The sequence below is a fragment of the Epargyreus clarus genome, unplaced genomic scaffold, assembly GCF_041222505.1.
Source record: "Epargyreus clarus isolate Ecla_fem2 unplaced genomic scaffold, WU_Ecla_fem_2.2 ptg000026l, whole genome shotgun sequence".
NCBI classification, from domain to species: domain Eukaryota; kingdom Metazoa; phylum Arthropoda; class Insecta; order Lepidoptera; family Hesperiidae; genus Epargyreus; species Epargyreus clarus.
Window position 1 is genome coordinate 1,841,761 of NW_027332233.1, and position 22,402 is coordinate 1,864,162.

Here is a 22,402-nt window from a genome sequence, read left to right on the forward strand (position 1 = left end):
TTGATCTTTGACTTTAGACCAAATATTTTATAAGTTTTTTTATATAAGCAATCCTATAAAGGAATAAATTATAAATGATGCACAAAAAATATTTTTAGTGCTTCTCTGTGTTATAAATAACTCTTATATCGCTTTAGACTGACTGGTTTAAGTTGTGCGCTGTCTGTCAGTCAGTGTTAATTTTAATAAGTGCATAAATTGTTAAGGAGAATTTTCATTGGAATTAACGATAAGTTTGAACTAAGTCTTCAAAACCACAAGACCGTAGTAATCCACTGCTATATGCCAGAATAGATGTAGCCGTGGTGTCACAGCCAAGGATAGAAATTGATACTGCAGTGCTAAAGGTACGTATATACAAAAATATTGACATGTTTTTGATATTTCGTACAAAATACTTGTAACGAATCTTCGAATAAAAATAACAATTTTGATTTTAGCTACTGTCATCAATGGACTTCCACTCAAACTCAAACTCTGATAAGTCACGACGATTTTCATTCAGCAGGATGTGTACATCGGGACCGTGAGAAACGTTGTAATTAAATCAATATTTTATTAGCATTGTTAAAGAAATCTATCTAATTACGAATTCCATAACCACTTTATGACATTAATGAATAGATTATAATAAATTAGCGCGTTGCATACCAAATGTGACGCACTGTCACGGTCCTATCTTATCTGTGATACATGATTACACTTATAAAGAATATTAATGTTTACGGTCGTAATATCCACTTTCCCTTTTGCTTATATGCCAGTCTAGATATATTTATGACGGATGGACTTAGATTTATCGTAATATCAATGTTGGTTGCGAATTTTATTTCACGGTCAGGTACGAAACTTTTAGTCTTAAGGCTACATATTTGGTTTTGTGACTTACACAATTAAATATTTTAAAATAAATTTGTTGAGCATTTAAATGTGAAATAGTCAAGCCAAGAGGTCTGTCTGAGGTATTACTTTGAGTACCACTGTCACACGTATTTCTGCCTTATGTTCTCTTTTTACGCTGCTGTTCTAAATCGAAGGATGTTAATAGTTATTTTTTTTGGAAAATAGGTAGGTATTAAAAGATGAGATAAAATTTTAAATTGAGGTGTTGTGTTACTTTCTAAGTTTAAAAATAATCCTTTGGAGCAGCGTGTTGAACTACTTCGGTGCAAGCAAGTTCTGGCAGGTCAGGCAAAAAGTCAGGCAAAAAAGGCAAAAAACGGAGGCTTCCACGTCGGTGTTTCAGTAACAAAACCGTTGACAATACTTCCTTACAGCTTCCGAACACAATCTCAATCTGAATCTATTTTGCACGAAGCTTTACACAATGTTATTAAACTAATCTAGTAACGTGAGATAAAATCTCGTATTTCAACACGTTCGCACATACGAGCAAGGAAATGTCGTTTACATTTATTCTTGTTTAGATAATAATCATGACGTATCTACATAGAGTAAGTTCATTTATACTTTAATGTCTTCACGATGTTATCCGAAACTTATGCGTGTGTTAGTTACCTCCATTTATGATTTTGAGATTTGGAACCAACTAAACACCTAAGAATATAAACAGTATAGAATATACACAGTATGAACAGTATGCAAAATACGCACAAATTAATAATAGTTGTTTTTTATCGAACAACGTCATTTGGGTGCAGTTTTTGGTCTATGACATCAGAACATCAATAAATTTAGATAAGATTATTATTTATCAGATAAGATACCATTACCCAATGTGATTATAATATATTTTATTTTATGCTGTCTTACATTATTGTCTTACATTTGTAAAGTGCTCTATGGACGTGTGAAAATCAGGCCAAAATATTATTGCTTCCGCGATAATTTTACCGGCGATGTATGAGTAGGCGCTATCTGAATACTTTAAATATTTTGAGGCAGGTATTACACATCTCAAATAACGAAAGAGTTCATAAATAAGTCTAAGCAGGATTGAACCCCATCAGATTAAGTAAGAAGTAAAATTGATGATGACAATAATTTTTAATTGTCTGTACCGCGTTGAAGCTTTTTCGTTAATTTGTCACAGTAATAAAACCTTTAAAATTTGTAAGTAATAAATTTGACGGTGGTAGAACCCTTTGTGGTTCGACTCCGGCGGCACCACCGCCACACCTATTTCTGCCTTATAACAGCAGTGCTAGGCGCTGCTGTGTTCCGGTTTGAAGGGTGTGGTAAGGGAGACAGACTTTTCCGAGGCGTTCCAGCTTAGTCCTCAGGGGTAGCGGCGCATCTGTGGCCGACCTCAGGTAGGAATATCTAATCCTATCTGGGGTTGATTACAGATGTCCATGGGCGGCAGTAGCCACTTACCATCAGGTGGACTGCATGCTCGTCTGCTACTCTTATATTGTAAAAAAAAAAAAAAAATTATTTTATGGACCCTATTTGTTAAGGTTTCTACGAATTTACGGTCACGGTAATTACACCACTAAGTAATCTCATAAGAGGATAATGAACTAGCGGTAAGGTTTTTAATTTTTATTGTTATTCGGTGGCTGTCGTTTCACTAAATTTTGACAAATTTGAACAAAACAAAGATTATAAAGAAAGAAGGTTATAAAAAATAGAAGTATACGAATGCCTTTGTTTATCGTAAACTTAGCGATAAGACTTGCTGCTAGACGGAAAGTGATCTATGTAGCTTGGACATTCGCAACATCAGGGGCGCTAATGTATCATCAATCTTTACTGACTTCCAAAAAAGAGGTACTATGTTCGGCTGTATTGCTTTTTGGAACATCATTTTGCATTTTCTTAAACCCACGTCATAGTCAGATATGTAGACGTATATGACATATTACTCGCATAATTCCTTTAATATAACAGAAGAGAGTTCCATCTCTTGCGTGATAAAAGTAATGTTTTGTAGTTATCAACAAACTTTTATACTACGTTCTCGTAATAGCAGTCACAAGTTACAACTACATAAATGAACCGAAAAGAAGTAGGTAAATAGCGTAAATACGTGTAGTCAAGTATAATAAGTAAAGTATGCCATTGTCCGCTTTTATTATTGTTTGCGTAATCGTCGTATTACGGTACTGCTTGTGACATATATCTACATGTTTATGTTGTTATGTAGGAATATTGTCTTTTAATTACTCAAACCTAAGTTTAAATTAATAGGTAATTCCGATTAATCTAGATACCTACTTATTATAGCACGACGCTTTTTACGCTCATAGATCCCTAATAAAATTTCCATGCCATGAACTCAGATACAAACATACATCCAGACTTAGAATCGATCTAAAACCATCATTAAATATCTGGCTGGCCGAGATCGAACCCGGAACCGTAGGCATGTTAGACCAGTATTTTGATTGCTCCGGTACACGGTCGTCAACTCGGCCGGTACGACTTTATTAACACGTGCGCGGCGTAGATTAAAAACTGAGCAATTGTAACACAACAAGCGAGTGAATAACAATAGCGGACCCGAAGTTTTGAGCCCCACGGAGTCGGCGTTCCATTTTTTTAAGACGCGACGAACGCTCGATTGAGCGCGGTGTCGAGTCGAGCGTTGGACGAAATATCTACGACGCGAGCGGGCACGCGGGGCGCGGGCGGGCGGGCGAGCGGAGCAGCGGCGCGGCGAGCGGGCAGTGCGCGACCGGCGAGCGGTGCGAGCGGCCGCTATGTCCTTCGACGAAATCATCGCGAAAGTCAAGGCCCACCCGGAGCTATGGCAGTCGTCCCACCCGTTCTACAGGCAGAGGGTCGTCAGCGCAAGAACCTGGAAGGAGATCGCCGCGGAACTGAAAGCTGACGGTGCGTATGTTGTTGTTATAAGTAGACGAACCCGTAGCGTCTGTCCGAGCTAAGTAAAACGTTACACGGCTCAAGTTGGGGAGCATCGCGTGTAATTACTCAGCACGACGTCATAGCGTCGTAGCGCTCGGGGCCGATAAAATTCCGCAGCGCGTTCAAAATGGCGGCGCGCGCGGCGTGACGCCGCATGCATGAGGGGACCGGTTCGAGGCGGTTCGGCGTGGCCGACCCGACCGACGAATTTTACTTGATAACGTGATAAACGTTGTTTACAATTAAAAAATGGTTTGTTATCGTGAGCGCATTTCGTTTTTGTTAAACGAAATAACGCTCTTATCGTTTACGTCATATTCAGCCTTATTTGAGTATTCGTCGCGTTGTCATTTAATATAATATTTATGAATTAAATAATATTGGTAGAGTTTTTAGTTTTTACGTAAAATTAATACTATTTCACAATTTATACGATTGTGAAACTTTAGACATCAATTAATGCGCATAACAGCTCACATCATACGTCCCACGGTACTCGTCAACAAACCTAACTCAAGCTATGTTATTGCAGAAATTACCTTACAAAAGCGATGGAAATACCTCAAGGACCAGTACAGGAAGGAGCAAAAGAAATTGTTGACGCGGACCATACCGGTATCGTTCTGGCACTACTACAACGACCTGGCTTTCTTGTCAAAAGAAGCGGTTGGCTTAAGTGAGAACTTGAGCGCAGCGGTTAGTGATTCCGAGAGCAGGGTGCTTTCCGACAGCGACGATGCGCCGTTAAAAGTTAAGAAACCTAAAAAGATAGAACACAATACATCCCACGTTCGCAGCTCACTAGGCAATCCAGATTCGGGGAAACTGAATTTGATTTTGAATAGGCTCCACGCGATGGAAGAGGTCATGGAAACCCGGTTGCAGACGACAGACGAGGGGTCCAAGAACGATTCAGACTACATGTTTTTGTTGAGTCTACTGCCCATAATGAAAAGGTTGACGGAGATACAAAAACTCCAGTTTCGGGGAAAAATCAACGATTGGCTGTTGGAAATCGTCACGCAGAACGAGTTCACAGATCGTTTTGATTACAAGATGTACATGCAGAGTATCGTTGAGGACACACAACCGCAGACAGGATAGCATTACTGATATTTTAGATTTAAGAGTCTAGGCAATAAGCATTTGTACCGACTAGATGGTAGAGAAAATAGGTCAGGCATACTGTGATAGGTGACTTGTCTAACCGCGAGGTATTAGCGATTAAGCGAGAAGAATATGAAAGCGATAAACCAGTCAAAGTCAATTAAAAGATAGTGAGTGATATTTATTCATTGAATAATTAATTTAATAACTATCCAATGATTTTTTGCTTATCGTTAAGTGCGCAATCAACTCAGTTTAAATATCGGTGTAGTTATAGCTACATTTTGTTGAGACAGGGTATGGAAATTTCTACCTTTAGAGGCGCAACCAGTGTATGTGCCATGATTAAGTTAACCTTAATTGTAACAAGAGTATAGACAATTTAGAAGCGATCACAAAGTAAATAAGTAGACTTCTATTGGAAGATTATTAGTCTGTGCCTATCACTTAGACTTACGTCTATGTTTTACTCGCGTAGCGCAGCGGTAACCACACTAGTCTGACACGCTGGGTGTTCGGTGTTCAACATCGATGAAACGGACATTTATATAATTCATTTAAATAATTGTTTTGTTATCTGTGGTGCCCACTGTGGAATTTTAATGTATGGTTAGGAGCGTAAAAAAGCACTGTAAATAATTACCCACTAGGAGTCTATTTATTTTATTTACTTTGTAATAATATTGATTAACTATAGTTTTCTTCCGGCGAATGTTCGCACGTGGGCCCACGGTGCAGCGAGCACCGGGGAACGAAACAATAGACACCAGAAACATTTTTATTATAATAGCCCCAAACAAGGTGCGATTTTGTGACCCTTCTACGAAGTTTGGAAGGATAGTCACTCTATTGGGTTTTGGAGTATGTTATACAGGCCTGGCCTACTAGTTCGTGCTATATATTTTTACACAATTTTATATTAGAGACTGCTAGATTAGTTGTTTAAATTAAATGTAAGCAGCAGAATAATATAAAGTGAAATATGAATAATTTGTTTTATTTTATTTTGATACTTCATAATCGTGTTGACGTTGACATAGTAATGACCTCAATAAAAATAACAAGTACTCAAAACTAACAGTAACACAATAGTAGCGCACAGCATAAAATGATAAAAAAATATTTTGAAAATTTATCCAAAAGGAGATATTTTTTTAAGGGATTAAAAAAACATGAATATTTTTGCAACTGCATAAGCATAAAAAGAAATACTTTTTTTACATACCTACACGTTACACATACACACGTGCGTTTTACACACAAAGCCGAAATCGAAATAAGGGCACTGTTTGATTAGAATACTGATGCTACTAGTAATCCCTGTGTCCCTAGTAATAATGTGTGTCATTTTGAAGGATATGACGATACTTCGAGACATTTCAAAGCGCTATTTAATAAGTGTGCAACGAACTTTAGCAAGTCGCTTCACCCGCGCCCTATCATATTTTACTCCCTTCCACTCTCAAAGGGAAGAAATGTGCCACTTTAGTAGGTAGTAATTTTTTAAAAGTAAAATTGAAAACGGTTGCAAATGAAACTGAAGTTTTATTTCAATGTGCTTATATATTTATATATTTGTTTCAGATTGGAATTTGGTTAAAAAACGTTGGAAGCACTTAAAGGATCAATTCCGAAAGGAGGTAAAGAAGTTGGCGTCCAACAAGGTGCCATTTTCCTCCTGGCTGCATTACAATGAACTGCAGTTCCTCACAGACGAGATCCTGAAGAAGCCGGAGACGAAACAGGAATCAGCGGAGTCAGAATCCGACAGCGAAACAGAGGGCAGACCGCTGAAGAGGAGGAAGAGTAAATACGACGTAGGAACATCGAATGGGGATTCGAAGAAGCACACATCGATCAAATACAAAAAGATAATGCGCAGTCTAACCTCACTCGCTGATTTCATCGATCGATCGGCGAATATGTCAAATTCCGACGAACATTTGAAGAACGATACTGACTACATGTTCCTGTTGAGTTTGCTGCCAACGATGAGGAACCTGTCCGACATACAAAGACTGCACTTTAGGGGTAAGATCAATCATTGGTTACTGAACGCATTAGTCGAGAACGAATACTCGGAAGAGTGTGACACTAAGGCCTTCGTACAAGCGCAAATTAATGACGCTAAACAAAGCACGGGATAAAATAGTTAGGAACAAAATTTTGACATTAACAATGATTCCAGTGTGATTATAAAAAAACATTAGTATTAGTTTTATACACTCAAATTTTTTGATAATAATTTTGCAGTAGGTACTGATTACTAATTAAGATTATTAAGTAATAATTAAGTTATTTTGTAAACGCATTAAAGTTGATAATAAAAATAATACGAACATAAGATGTTTCATTAATTCCACTTACATCATTATACACGATAATACAATAATATAAAATTTTAAAGCACCTCTTGTCAATTGAGGCAGTTATTTATGAGGTCGTTAATTTAAAATTTCTTAATGTCATTGTCATTATTAACTTACTTATTAGTTACGTTGTTGACAGAATATAAGATCATCGCATGAGTAATATAATTTGAAAAATTATTGATGTATTCAAACAGTAAACAATCCGTGAGTGGGTGAATATGTGGTAGCCCTTAGTTACGGATGTTGTCAGCAGATAGCAGTTGTCCTGAGTATTCATCATCATCAACCCATTAATATCCCACTGCTGGGCACGGGCCTCCTCTCATAATGAGAAGGATTAGGCCATAGTCCACCCCGCTGGCCAAGTGCGTATTGGTAGACTTCACATACCTTTGAGATTTTTTTTTTATTTTATAAATCTCTCAGGTATGCAGGTTTCCTCACGATGTTTTCCTTCACCGTTTAGCAAGTGATAATTAATTTCTAATACGTACATAACTTTGAAAAATCAGAGGTGCGTGCCTAGGATTTGAATCTCGGACCCCTCGATCGAGAGGCCGAGTTTCTTAACCAATAGGCTATCACTGCCATATGTTGAGTATATCCTGAGTATTATAGGTGCATTTTGTCACGAATTCGCAAAGCAATGAAGTAGATTTCAGATCTTTCCAGACCTTTCCATGTGTGAGGAGACTCGTGGGATCCAAAAGCGTTGCAGCCGTTGTAAATACATAGAATACGCAAGCACTGAGCTTATCTACTTAACTCCAAGCCAATCAGAGGTGTAAAAGTGTAACATACCAACGTAACGTAAGTGCGAAGTAGGGTAACGGCCACAATGGTGGCTTGACGCAACTTTTCCCAACAATTTTCTATTTCGCAGGAAATGTTGTGTTGCAGTAGTGCAATAATGCGTTACGTCAATACGAGTGGATTGGGGTTCGTGATAATTTTATGATTATATACCACCGACCACGGGAGGGCTCACAAGCTGATAATGCGGGTATCACTGAAATGGAATAATTATTCAATTCTTTTCAACGAACATTTTCAGACAATATTTTTAAGTAGTGTAATTTCATGATTATAATGATAGTTTAACGCGTAAATTGTGTCATTTATTAATCAAACATAGCCATCAGTTCCTGCATATAGCGCAGCTTATGTTTACTTTAAAATAATTGTCATCCATTTGTCGCGACTCGTTAAAGATGACACAATAGTTTATGGTTTTGTGAACTGCTACTAATTCGGCCGAACACACGGAAGCGTGCGCGCAGCCGCAGGTGAATCGCCGTGGGTGCGCCGGCGCATCTTGCCCAACGCACCGCGGCCGCATTCCAGCAGCGAACGCCGGCGCGGACGCACGTGGGGCACCCGACCGTTTCGTAATATGAATTATAGCCGCAACAAACCGACGCTGATAGTGCTCTTAGCGATTGTCCCTACCTTATATGGCTAAAATATTGAATACGTTTCGATTCAACTAATGAAATATTAATACAACCAATATGTGGACTTATTAAAACCTCAGTTAAGGCGGAATTCAATTTCAACAGCATACAAATTGCAGCTGACGGTAGCCCAGTGCAGTACAAATATTAATTACTCGGCAATTACGAAAATGATTTGCAACAGAGATAATATCGAGTGAACCGCTTCCCACACGCGCAATGTTATAACCGATCAATAATTACCCAGCAATGTTTAAGAAAACGCTACTAAAATATTCCCCCGAGGGCTAGATTAAGGTAAAACACAGCATAATTGGCGTATGCCATTTGTAAGACGCTCAATTTCAATTAAGTTGAGTCACCCCAGGTGAATTCGAGCGAAATTGAACCATGACATTAGTATCGATTAAAACTTCAGTGGTACGACCGAAAGAAAAATAGTCAGGCGTAATTGTGCAATACTGAATAACCCGCGGAGCCGAAGGCACAATTGCGACGCGAGCGGTATTGTCGTAAGCGTCATGACGATCGTATTTAAGTGCAAACGTGTTGAATAATTACAGCTAAATTAGCGTAGCAATTACTTTTGTTCGACGCTCGGAGCGATCGTTGGGAATATTTAAATTGTTACCGCACAATGCGATGAGTCCGTGGCATTTAGGAGTTGCAAAAACGTACACACTTATTATTTGTACACGAAGTTTGACTAATTGCTGAACGGATTGGGGATGCGAGAATGTTGTGGTGTTAATTCGCGATAGGTTACGATAGCGGGTCACCGGCGGGCGAACTTGTAGGGTGTCTCGCATCTAATCCAATATAAACTGGGGCTTCGTACTGACGCATGTATCAATTTATAACGTGAAATACATCAACACCGCGAACGGTAAGAATGACCTTAATGGTATTGATTAAGTTGCTGATGTGAAAGATCGAGCTCGAACATGTTAAAGACATCGGTGCCGCAGAGTTATGTTTGGCATAGAGGTTAAAAATCTTAACATTTTCTTATAAGCTCAAGTGTTCTTATTTAAGCCTAAGCGCAGGACATAGCGGTGTCATTATAAATCAGTCTGAGTATTCCGCGATTGCGCTAATCTTGTAAACACCTATTTAGATGCTCGAGTCGGAGCGGCTGTGGATTTAAAAGGTTAGTGTATTCCGCCTGAAGGTTATTTCTACTGAAAACCCTTTAAAATCATGAATTTAAACTTAAATTGTTATTAAGAAACTGGAGTCATTCATCTGAGGGGACACACATCAGATGGGTCATCAACTCTGTTTGAGGAAACATATCGATGTGGTAATGAATACTCGAGCACTTACTACCAGATGGATTACATGTTCATTTGTTGCCACTTAAACTGAATAAAAATAAAAAGACAAATAACTGAAAAGCTATTAACGCGCTGAGTATATACCTAAACAAGTTAACTGACACCAAGATTTACTCCGCGTACATCCAGCATGATAAGATTTGACCTAAGAACCGGCCCCGTCCGCGTGCAGCATCAATAAAATAATATTTTCTCTATTACAGAGTACACAAATCATAACTGCGTTGAAGGCAGAGCCGGCACCCACACTCCTGTTTTGCATTGCCGTTCGGTTCCGCGTTTCTCATTAGCACTCACACTAATTTATGAGCTGTGTTTGCATATGCATGCAGTGTCCCTGATGACGAAGGGCGGAAGGTACCTGTGCCTACTCGTATCTGATTACTAATGCCGATAAAAAGTTATGCTCAACTCCGTAAATATATTTCATGAAAGTAAAATTAAGTTATTAAAACAGTGAGTAAAGAAGTTAGCTAAGATTGTATAAAATATATATTAAAAATACAATTTAATACAGTAAAATGATAATACTAATTGAAATAAAAGTAATCTACATGTAATAAATAAATTATTACTCTACACAAATACAATAAAAATATGAAATAACGCAGATATTTATCACAAGCATAGTATTGTAATTGTAATTATTAGAATACCTTAGTAATATATTCTTTACAACTTTATTCTACTGGTATTATTAATATTTATAAGGTAACTATGGTAAGCAATTTGAAATGGCCGCCCTACTAGGGTCTGTTTATGAATGTGTATAATGATTTTGAATAAATAAATAAACACCTTAATGAGAACGCTACAGATAGTTTTTCGTATGAACGATTTCCAACTAATGGAGCAGCCGCAGTTAATTAATTTCGATACTTCAGTTGCGAATTCTGATCATTAAGCGAGTCCTATTAAAATTGACATAAATTAGCGGTGTAGGAATTTAATTCTAAGCACAGATGATTCTTAACAAGATATTCCATGATCATAAACATATCGGGGGTCGTTTCTTCGCAACCGGCTCGGCGGGTACCTTTCTCTATTTTAGCGATGCAAATCTCCCGTATTCACACATTAAGTGGCACGCAATACGTTACGGACGGCGCTGATGAGTGTGCCGGCCGACAACTGGTCCCTTTACCCTACATGGTCGCGCTGAATTCAACATATTAAATTATTATTTAGCCGCGACGACAACGAGCTACCACTGCTGCCTTATTCAAGTTAGATTAACTATCGTAAAATACAGTGCTGGTGTCGTGTTCAAATTAAATTGTTAACAGCGATGTTGTGTGGCTTCCGATTTAATTTATATGCTGTGTACTTTTTAATGTTTGTTTATACGCCCACGTTATTTCCATGAATGGAAGGTTCACCATTTTCCAATATATTTTTTAAACAACATTGTACGGGATGTTTTTAACAATTAATAAAAAAAAAAACATTTTAGTTTTTATTAAATTCTCATTGACCGAAGATAATATATTTAACATGAAAAGCGACTTATTTCAATATTTAATATTTTCTATGATTACATAAAAAAAACAAACATAACATAAATCACAGGAACTTAAATCAAAGTACTCGCAGTTTGTTTTATTACATACCCATACATCCTAAGTATACTAATATGAGTTATTCCAGCATGATGCAACTACTTTTGCTTCCAGCCTCCGTCCAGTTTTTGTAGAAGAGCTAGTCATCTGGCGTGATGACAGCGTAACGATCGAAGCGGGAGCGAGAACGAGTAATTAGAAAACGCGAGAACTCCTACTATACCCATTTGCACGTCGATGTTTTCACGTAGTTACTTCGAATCCTACGTACATTCAAACAGTATCCGTTGTTACTTTAGGCAGCTTACGTACAAGCGTCATCGTGTAAATGTGTGACTGTCAGCGAGGATCGACCGCAGTCGCTGGCTATAGTCCATATTTTAGAGCCCTTAGAAGTTTCAGGATTTTATATAAAGAACAATATTAGTCTTTTATAGATTAACTACTGTCTCTACCTTTAAATCCGCGAGAAAAAATGTTATCAAATGTAATGTTTTACCTCCGCACGGACCCACAACTACTTTGATTATATGCATGTCAGACAGGTATGCTTACTCAGTCATACTGCGATAAACAAATCCCATTTTGGCAAGGCTGTTCATATTATTAATTTAAATTGCTTATTCTAAAGGAAATTACGATGTCACCTGACCGGTGAAAGTATTAAGCATATTATAATAAAAATATTTCGCATACCACTTTTCTCATCAACATACGCATACCTTTACTTTATGGCCACAATAAGTCCAACTTCATTCTCGTACACATACAGTTTAATATCGTTTTCGCCTTACAGGGGTGTATTATTCATTCTTCGCTTGTAATGAAGAAAACGCTACTACGAATGAATATGTATGAAGGGGTTGAAAAAATTAAAGATTTGATACTGATAAATCGTACCTGGGATGGGTGCGCCGAGGTACGTATTTGGCGGTGTATCTTTGCAATTCATTAATATGGGAGCTTTTTGTGTGTCCCCATATTGCAAGGGTGGGGCAGAAAGGAATCGTGAAGTTATTGAATTCCTTACTTGCTTTCTAATTTTTTTACAACTTTAAAATATTTCAGCGCAGTAGGTAGAGTTTTGGATTCCATTACCGATAAGAATTTATTAGGAGACTTTTGTTTCAGATATCGTGTGCTCATGTGAAATTTATCATATTCCTGTGAATTAGATTGTTAATTTTAATTACCTTCGACCAATAAGTTTTAGGGAATTTCTATCAAACAATAAAATAAAGGTTTGACGTAATAATCATATTTTAGAGGGCATAGCATTATTTCTGCATTTCTATGTTATCACTTCTTGCAATTAAAGAACATATACATACTTTCCTGTTTATCATTTATAGAACTCAAATTCCTAGTGACGCCATGACACTTTTTATCACAAAGTAAGATAGGTAATCTTAGGATATCATGCCATAAACACATGCAAAGACGCGTACCCAGACGAAACCCCAGACCCAGATGTTGAAGCGGTCGTTTCTATTGAGGTTAATAATTCTAATAGCGATTTTCACCAAACAGACATAACTGGGTTGTATTTACAACTGTTCCTGGCTTTGATTTACATAACTTTCATATTTATAAGACTACTGAAGTACAGAATGATTTATGATAGATGATTCATGGTAGAACCGTGCTCCGACTCTTGGGAGACCGCCACACCTGTTGCTGTTTTACAACAGCAGTGCCTAGCGCTCTTGTGATCTGGTTTAAAGTATTTGCTAAGGGTTTTACCTACACGAATTATTTGAACTTAATTCTGTTGCCAGAATGCCGCAATAATGTGAAAATATAGTTTTGTTGCCACCCCTGGTTATAGGACCACCTTGAGGTTGGACCAAATCTTTTGAGTGGATTATATATTTTCATAGCATACGCATAGAGGAGAGCCTTTTCAAAGTTATGTCCGTAGTTATTAGAAATTAATTGTCATTTGCTTAAGCGTTGAAAGCAAATATCGCGAGGAAAGCCTGAGAGTCTGGTAAACAGTTTTCAAAGGTGTCTTAACGCCACTAATTCACACTAGACCAGCGGTAGACTGCCCTAAGCCCCATTCAAGAAGAGATCCGTGGCCCACCATTGAGATACTAATGGGTTGACGACGAGATATTTATAGCAGTAACCACTTACAATCAGGTGGAATACATTCTCGTTTGCTTCTCGTACTTGTATTTCATAGGAAATATCCTTAATGCCGTATGGGCGATGTGTTAATAAGATATACTCGTAGATAGAAATTGGAACAACTGGTCTGAAACATGGCTGTGTTAACAACTGTTCTACAGTTTGATTTGCATGTTCAATTTCGTATTTATGTATCTCGATAATGTATTTATGGGCAAAATACTATACATAATTGGTAGTAAGGGTTTCCGCTACTTGAACGCGACAATCACCGTTACAGGTTAAAAATAATTAAAAAAATGATTTGTACTATTTTCCTTGTGTCGTGAGTGCAAGAAATAAAGATTCAGACACAACCACATAGATCTTAAACAGTAACATAAGTGTATTTTTGAAATGTCTACCCAGCTAAGAAATACCACCTGATAAATGGCCACTGCCGCCCATGGACATTTTTATCAACCCTAGATAAGATAGTATCACGGAAAAATAAAAGTGGATAGGTAACACTGCTGTTATAGGTACCTAAAGGAAAAGGGTGTACTAACGTAATCACAGAACGCATCTATTTTTCACCCTAATCTTTTCCTTGAATTGTGTTATGTATCAGGTTGTAGCGACTTCTAATCTCTACTATGTCCGTAAACGACGCTTATGACATAAAAACGTTAAGTAACAATATAAAAATAACCGGAGTTCTCCGTAACACTAAGCGAGTTAGTTACATGAGGAAGACTGATCAGTTCTATTGGATTAGTGACTGTTAGCCTATGTACTTCTTCTTACTGTGCTATTTGTAAACAGGACGTAACGATATCGCATTAAATTCAAATAACATTAATTCTAATTTAATTTTCTTAAAACATTTAATCTTCAAATTAACTACTACTGCTACATTACGTATAAAATTGTTTCTGGTTTTAGTATCACATAATCGCGTTTGTAAAACCTATATTAAAACATAGGATCGTAAAAATGTACCCGCTTCTAACTGTTCTGGTGCTAATGGTTCTAGTACAGTTTTGACATTTGCCTATCTAGGTCATATCTAGTACGGCTGGTTATGTTATCCATTTGTTTACAGTTGAATTACATGGCAATGATTTGTGAATCTTCAAAATCCCTCCCTGGATGAAGCCATCACTGAGATCACGACAAGACGGCAATCTTATCAAATTGGAAATATGTAAATCTTCAAAATTATCGAGGAGTAAACAATTATAAAATCATTTATGACAATATATTGAATGTAAGTAAGGTAGAAAAAATAATACTTACGTGTTCGTCCAAAGAATAGGTGAGCTCTCCGTCGTCGTACAAAACGAACCACCTCCGCTGCCATCTCTGTAACAACAAATAATCATCATTTTTATAACATTTTCATACACGTTGAGCAATAAAAAAAATAATGGTGCAATTCAATTCAGCGGCACATAGTCCTAAATCCGAAATACCAAAAACTGCATCTTTTAAAGTTTAGATTTTATGGTTGTTTTATATCGAAGACTTTTATTGAATAGGCAATGTTTAAACTACGTAAATCTCTTATTGATCTTCGATCATCATTAAAGATGACAAATTAATTAGCAACTACTCTGGTGGTAATAAATTACAAAAAAGATTTGACCCCCTATTACAAATGTTTTCTAACAACTTCACACTAACGCTCCATTGAAATACCTCTAGTCATTCATAACGGCGTCTATTGTTTTTTCATTGAATCTAAGTGCATAAACAGTGTTTGGTTTAGAGCTTAAATAATTCCCAATGCGTTAGTTTGCGGCGATACTACCGGCCATGACTCAGATAAACATGACATACTATAAATTCAATTCGATCGCGACGGGCTGCTGGGGTGGCCAAGTAGGAAAGACTTAGCCGGACTGTCTAAAAATATAAACGTTTCGAATGTCAGGAACAAAAGTATAGAAACAATTCAGTATGCAAGAAATGGTACAACAAAAGTATAAAAAGATTTAAAATGATTAATTAATGAAATGCCGTCAATTAATTATGAACTATCGTATGGTTGTTAAGCTTCGTTGACAGATTTCATAATAAAATAATTTGGTCGTTGACAGGTGGCGTGGTTCGTTAAAATATTAAAGCTAAAACATGACGACAGGAAATATAACAAGTTAGTCCAAATTTATCAAAATTCGAAAGTAATTATATAAGGAGACAATTGACAGGCTAAACTAATTAAGGGTTGTTGTAGGTACATATTTACTGCAACAAATAATTTGAGTGCAAATTTAATCAATTATGCTGACATCGTGCATGACATGCTACGACTTTATTACCTCTCACATTAAATAAATGTCACAATAAAAAACGCATTTCAATTTCTATCCCAAATTCATAGCCTGGCTGATTGCGACACTATCCAAACGACACACAGTAGTGGGCGAGGATTTGAGAAGAACAGCCGTTCCAATCTAAAATCTGGAATAGATTTGCATACAAACGAGGCGAAACAATGAAATCGCTCTGACATTCATTATGCGTTCGCAACGCTGATTACTATAATCACTTGCGAGTTCCTCTAGCACCGAGGATATGATAATTCCGATGTAAAATAATAGAAGCCAAGGTTGCTCTGTACTCATTGTTCGTGTGTCGAAACTGTGCCTACGCTGTGTCGTCCTGAGTCAGGTCCTAATGTCAGGTCGCATTCTCGTGGTGAACGATTGTCTGTCTAAAGATATTCCAATTATCTAAAGACGTGTCCTTTCGAAAAATTACCTTTTATGGCGACGCTCATATTTAAATCATTTTATCATTGTTATTCTTGCGTCATATGTGAGCAAAATACGCAACATGAAATTTGGATCAGAATTTACTTAAATGTTATATTTAAAAGATTTATTACTACAGGAGCTCGAAAATATGAAACACGTTTTCAGCCGAAATATGATTTATTTTAATTTGTAAACAATACTACGTGACTTAATAATGAGTATGATTGATTAATTGTTGAATACATAGAAATGTAATCAACAATTATTTGAAATTACAACCTAATTAAACTAACGGGACTTAATCACATTCTAATAGAGGAATCAACGCGCAAGGGCCTCAGACGCAGGAAAAAGATAGACGAAGCCCATCGACCAAAATAATTGTTATACTAAAATTCTACCAATTTGCGCAGTATACAAAGAATATCAAATACATGCCGTGTTTATTACAAAGAAGAAAGTTGGGTTCTGTTACGATAATAAATGCTGAGGAAAAATGCAATCATTTGTTCATAAGTGGTATAAATAAATCGACACGATGTAAAAAATATAATCGCCATATTGATGAGATGTAACTTAGTGCTCTGTCACTGATGCAAGTGCAGTGTGTGATCCAAATGCAATGCAAGGCGTTGTGTTCCTTATTAACTTAATCTGTGACATGAGCATAAACAGTTTTTCGCGGATACCGCACGCATTTTTAATAAAATCCAAAAACGGTATTTTCCAGTAAAAGTGGTCCGTCGAATAATCGATGCCGTGGGAACTAACAAATGTATAATTGCCGTCAATTAGGTAAACAATGATGACCGCTGGCGATTGGCATTCGCCTCATGATTGCTTTTGCAACGAAATCCGTTATCGTGTGGAAATATCTTGGCCGTTTATAATTTATAGACTTTTAAATGCCACTTGCGTTCAGAATAGGATCCTCGGAGGTTATATTTGAATATTGCATGCGGTTTTCGTTCGAGTGTTAACCTTAACCTCGCGTAACCCTAACCGTATTTGGTTGGGAAAAAATGAATAGACCAATCCGAAATTCTGTGTAATTATGAGGCAATAATAAATTAACTTTGTAATTTATACGACTTCTATACAAATCCGCGAAATCTTGACCGTGTCACGACACGTTGACCTTTTCTTATAATTGCCCTCATCATAGTGTATGAATGCTTTTGTGTACATGAAGTTAATTTAGAATAAGTTCATTTTTATTTTTACTTTATGTTGCCGCGATATTATTATTGGAACTTCGTTGCATCGCTATACTTGTCTCCATGATTTTTTCAAAGTGTCTCTGGGTATTATTGGGAAAAATAGTGCCCTAATGAGTACACCAACTTACCTGCTCTATGATGTGCTTCCCGTGATTTTTAAAATTTTATCGTTAAATCTAAAACATTATTTTCTTTAATATTTATCCGTGGCCTCATAAAAACAGCTAGACAAAAAATATATATTTAAATTTTATTACAGTGCAAATATGCACACGTGTTTAGAAATTTGCGACATTTTAAAGTATCAGACACACTTCATTTCCATTAATTTGTGGAAATAAATGTAAATTTAGATAAATACGCGTTTCATAAAATAATAAATAATTGTTCATTTTACATAATTTCACTATTAATCTTATTTCGTATTTGCTAAGAGGTTAACATATGCAACGTGTGCCAGCCGGCCAGCCAGCCAGGATCCATGCGCTGTCACCTTGTCTCTGGCACTATCACATCGTCGCAGTGAGCCTGAGGACTAATTACGATACACCGATAACACTGACATTTGATAGTTCAAGCTACGTGTAGCTCTTTAGGTTCAGACTTTTGATTTCGTTTGAGGCGTAGTCAAGTGTCGTGTCGGCAATGCTGAGGTACTGATTAAGTATCCAATATTTTCGAACTTTAGCAAATTTACGAGTTTAGGAATATTCGAGTTTACTTCTGACATTTTTGAAGTTATGGTAGTTTCTTTATATGACAGAAAATTTATGAAAATCTTTTAAAATCATTCAAATCTTTCAAAATTTAACGATAAAGAAGCCACAGATGCGTTGCTATCCATTTGTAACTAGCTCCATATACAGGACAGAGGTTCTACCTAATGCTGACTATAAATGCGCTGCCACTCTTGTAAACTAAATGGTCGCTACATATCCGTCAGCCGACATCCATATCCTTCTAGCGAAACAAAATAACTGATTCAAACTAAAAATAAGTGTGATGATGGTGATTAAACGATACTGGCTTTAAATAAATGTATTTATCACATTTGAAATACCTTACCACGTTTTATAAGACATAAACCCTTTGCTTTATGCGCTATGTAACAACAACTCTGTCACCTTAAACAACCTTAATCCATACAACGTTACAATGTTGCTATAGTGACTATATCAGTGGATCTAGCGGCACATTAGCACGAGTTGCAAATGGAGCTAGTCTAATTATGTCGGGCGGGCCGATAGCGGTGACATTTGATAGTGCTAGCGATCTAAAAGCGAAAAGTCAATGGCTCAATTGTAATATGCGTATGGTGCTTCATATTAAAAGGTTACATGACTTCGAGTGTGTCAGATTATGATATAAATAGAGCTACTTTCTTCGTGGAAATCTGACAAAGTCTGACAATTTTAATGATTTTTTTTCATATTAATGTCTTACGTCTTTTTCAGTCATAGTTTACACGAAGTTAATAATTAAACAATTCATATAACTAGTCAAATAGCTCAATGGTAACGGAGGCATGTTGTTTATGGTGTTTAAAATTAAAAGGGGTATGAGACTTACAGTGTGTCAGATTATGAAAGTGGGTGGGCACTATCGTTGTCGAACTCTACATGTATATTTTAAGTTATTTTCAGTCATATATTAAATTAATTTTTGAATTGGAATAGTATAGGCGGCCGTAAGTCAGTTTAAAAGAACTTAAGATAAAGCAGTAATCTCGGAAACAATAACGTCTATTTCTTATATATAGATTTATATTGTGATATAGTTCACAATGTATCCATATAACTAACAAGCCACCATTCAATGGTTTTGTGGTTATAGTTAAACAAACACGCCTCTTCAGTGTTAAAAGTATAATGCGTCATTACCATCCACCGTCCACTTAGCGACCGGATAACATTTTACCACGAGCAGTGGCGACCATTATTATGCAAGTGTGAACGTCATTTTGACCATCTGTGTATTACTCAATCACGTTTAGAGACAAACACGGCACGGTTTAACGAGCGCCTTGTTTAGGACGAGTTTACACGCCACCTCTGATTAGATGCCACTTTGTAAAAAAAGAAACAAAAGTTATATTCCAAAATTGTACTAAAAAGTAATCAAAATAATTGTTACATAAATAAATAGTGTGTGTGCGCTCATAAATGTGTCTATGTGCGCACGTGTGATTGGACGATCTATAAAAATTGCATCATGTTGAAAATATTTTGAAAAATAAAGCTAAGCAATATTGCCAGTTATAGTACCTTGCTACAATGTGTTGTGAGTTAGTAAGTTAAACTTCGTAAATTAGTCCGCTAGTCGTCTATTACGATGTAGCCCTATCAAAGTATAGCTACAGTATCACCGGGCTATACTAAAATTGCCACGAGTACGGCAGAGAACTTCGCGATAAAAACCGTACGCTATTAAATTTCCGTAAAGATTGCACGTTTGTAAGCGCCTTAAAATTTGGCACAAAAAGCGTAAAATCCATGTAAAGTGACGTTCGACTTACTGATAATTCGCTCCAGTTTCAAGAAATATTATTCAAGTTTTGAATGACATAATACGTTAAAAACATAATCGAGAATATCGTAATCATTACGGTACACTCGCAAGAAATGAGCATTGTGCAATTTATGTTATATCAACAAATAATAGTTCGAAATAAAAGTAAAGAATGACCATCAATCTTTTATGAAATAGAAATGAGGAGATAACTACATTTTTTTGTTATAAATTCCTATTAAAGAGTAAACTTAATTTGAATCAATGAATGAATAGACACTTTATTTGCAGTTATAACAATTATATACAAACAAATTAGGACATACCTATACCTATATTATATTACCCTATTGTATTTATGGTAAATCAAAGGTACTTAATGCTTAGTGACCACTAAACATCAGATGGCAGGTGAACTGCATACATGTCCCTGTAGTACCGGGACCAGAATAGGGCTACGGTATCCCCTGCCTGTCGTAAGAGGCGACTAAAAGGGGCTTTCGGGGTTGCGGGTGGCAAGAGTGGGAGCTCAAACCAGCAAGCGACGAGGGGAAGAACAGCGGTTTGTGTGGTCGCATATCGCTGTAATCACCAGGGGATGTGAGAGGAGCGTAAATTGCTCCCCCAGGGCAGAGCCCGATAGAAGGTCATCGCGTTAGGAGGATTCCGGTTGTGTTCCGTTGGAGATCCCGGAGTTCTCCACCAAACGCTGAGGACGGCCACCGGGGGGGTTTTAGTGCGGTAAAAATCCCACATAACCCGGCGTCACTCCCATGGCGTCGGGTACCTTTTAAAGGTTTCCCCCTCGTCAACAAAAAAAAAGGTGAACTGCATACTCACTTACAATAACAAAAAAAAACATTTTTATAGCACTCTGTGACCTAAACCCGCATTTTAGCCACGCATTTCTGTGTCCAAAGTAGCCGATTTTTACACCGTACGAATATTAATACACTACCCTCACAGTTGTAAAATAGTACATTACAATACGAGGACGAAAAATTTTTTTCTGACAAGTGTGAGTTTGCAGGCCGAGCCGCAGGCGAGGACTGCAATCACACGAGTCAGAAAAACATTTTTCGTCCGCGTGTTGTATAAAATTTTATATTACGGGGTCGGAAATGGGGGTTTTGCGCACGCGAAGCGTGCGTAAAACGTCAATTTACGCACGCCGTGATATAAAATAAACATAGCTATGAACGTTTTATACTTTTAAATGCCATTTAAAAATTAAAAGTGAGTAATGAGTATTTTGTTTAAAGCTATAATTCTTTTAATATTTTATTTTGGACGTATTTATAAATGTTTTTACAATTGTGTACATACTAAGCAATAGCATCACTATAAGACTAACTATTGGGCTTTATCGAATTTTATTGTTTGTTTTGACTGGGTCTTTTCGCTACACACCATAGTAGGAGATATTTAAATCAACATCATTATCAAAATTAGCCATAATACTACTCCAGTAGAATCTCGACTAAGCGACCTATTTGTTGTCGTATTTGTGGCATTCGATTTATCGAAAATTTGGTTAGTTGAGTTTATGAAGAAAAGCTATTTAAACCGATTTAGGAAGGTGATGTTTTTCGACTATATGTTTGTTACGTATGTATTTTTCATTCTTTGGCAAACTCAAACGACTTCACTAATTTTGATACATGATGTGTCGTTGGATTCGTCTAAATTGTGGCGATAACATAGGTTATATTTTTAGCAATCGGGTTTTTGTTTTTTATAGTAACTATTTTGTTGCGATTTGACGACTTTCCGGAATTTAAATGCACATGTCACACAAAATGTGGCTGATCTGTAAGGGTTATTACAAAGTTACTTGTTCACGTTTCTCAATCCGAATAATCGCGAATATTTATAACTGAGGTCCGGATAATCGATTTTCTACTGTATCACTAGTATTAGTTATGTATTAGTACATTATGTGATTGCTTATCATATGTTTCTTTAATACGTTTAGGTGGAGTTCCCATTATAAGTCATTGGTCTAGACGCCTGTATGTAGCCTGTGTGGTGTTAGATTTGTCTTTATCACAAGAGCAGAATATTTACTAAATTTTCTAAATTTCAATGGTTTTGGTTGTGTCACATTTTTATTGTTTTTTAGTTCATTATTTTTAGTTTC

The 22,402-nt window shown here is 36.8% G+C and overlaps 2 protein-coding genes across 6 annotated transcripts in view; one reads left to right on the top strand and one right to left on the bottom strand.

Moving 5' to 3' along the window:
* osp (myosin phosphatase Rho interacting protein outspread) overlaps positions 1–22,402 on the bottom strand; it is a 310,065-nt gene that overhangs the window by 49,618 nt on the left and 238,045 nt on the right. For all 5 annotated transcript variants that reach the window (XM_073087443.1, XM_073087441.1, XM_073087440.1 and 2 more), the window contains exon 3: positions 15,072–15,137. In XM_073087443.1, coding sequence (XP_072943544.1) covers positions 15,072–15,137 — 66 coding nt within the window. The remainder of the gene's footprint in view (positions 1–15,071; positions 15,138–22,402) is intronic.
* Positions 3,618–7,282, top strand: LOC140753252 (uncharacterized). The gene is made up of 2 exons (XM_073087732.1): positions 3,618–3,798; positions 6,523–7,282. The coding sequence occupies exons 1-2, from the start codon at positions 3,666–3,668 to the stop codon at positions 7,083–7,085; spliced, it is 696 nt and encodes a 231-aa protein (XP_072943833.1). The 5' UTR covers positions 3,618–3,665; the 3' UTR covers positions 7,086–7,282.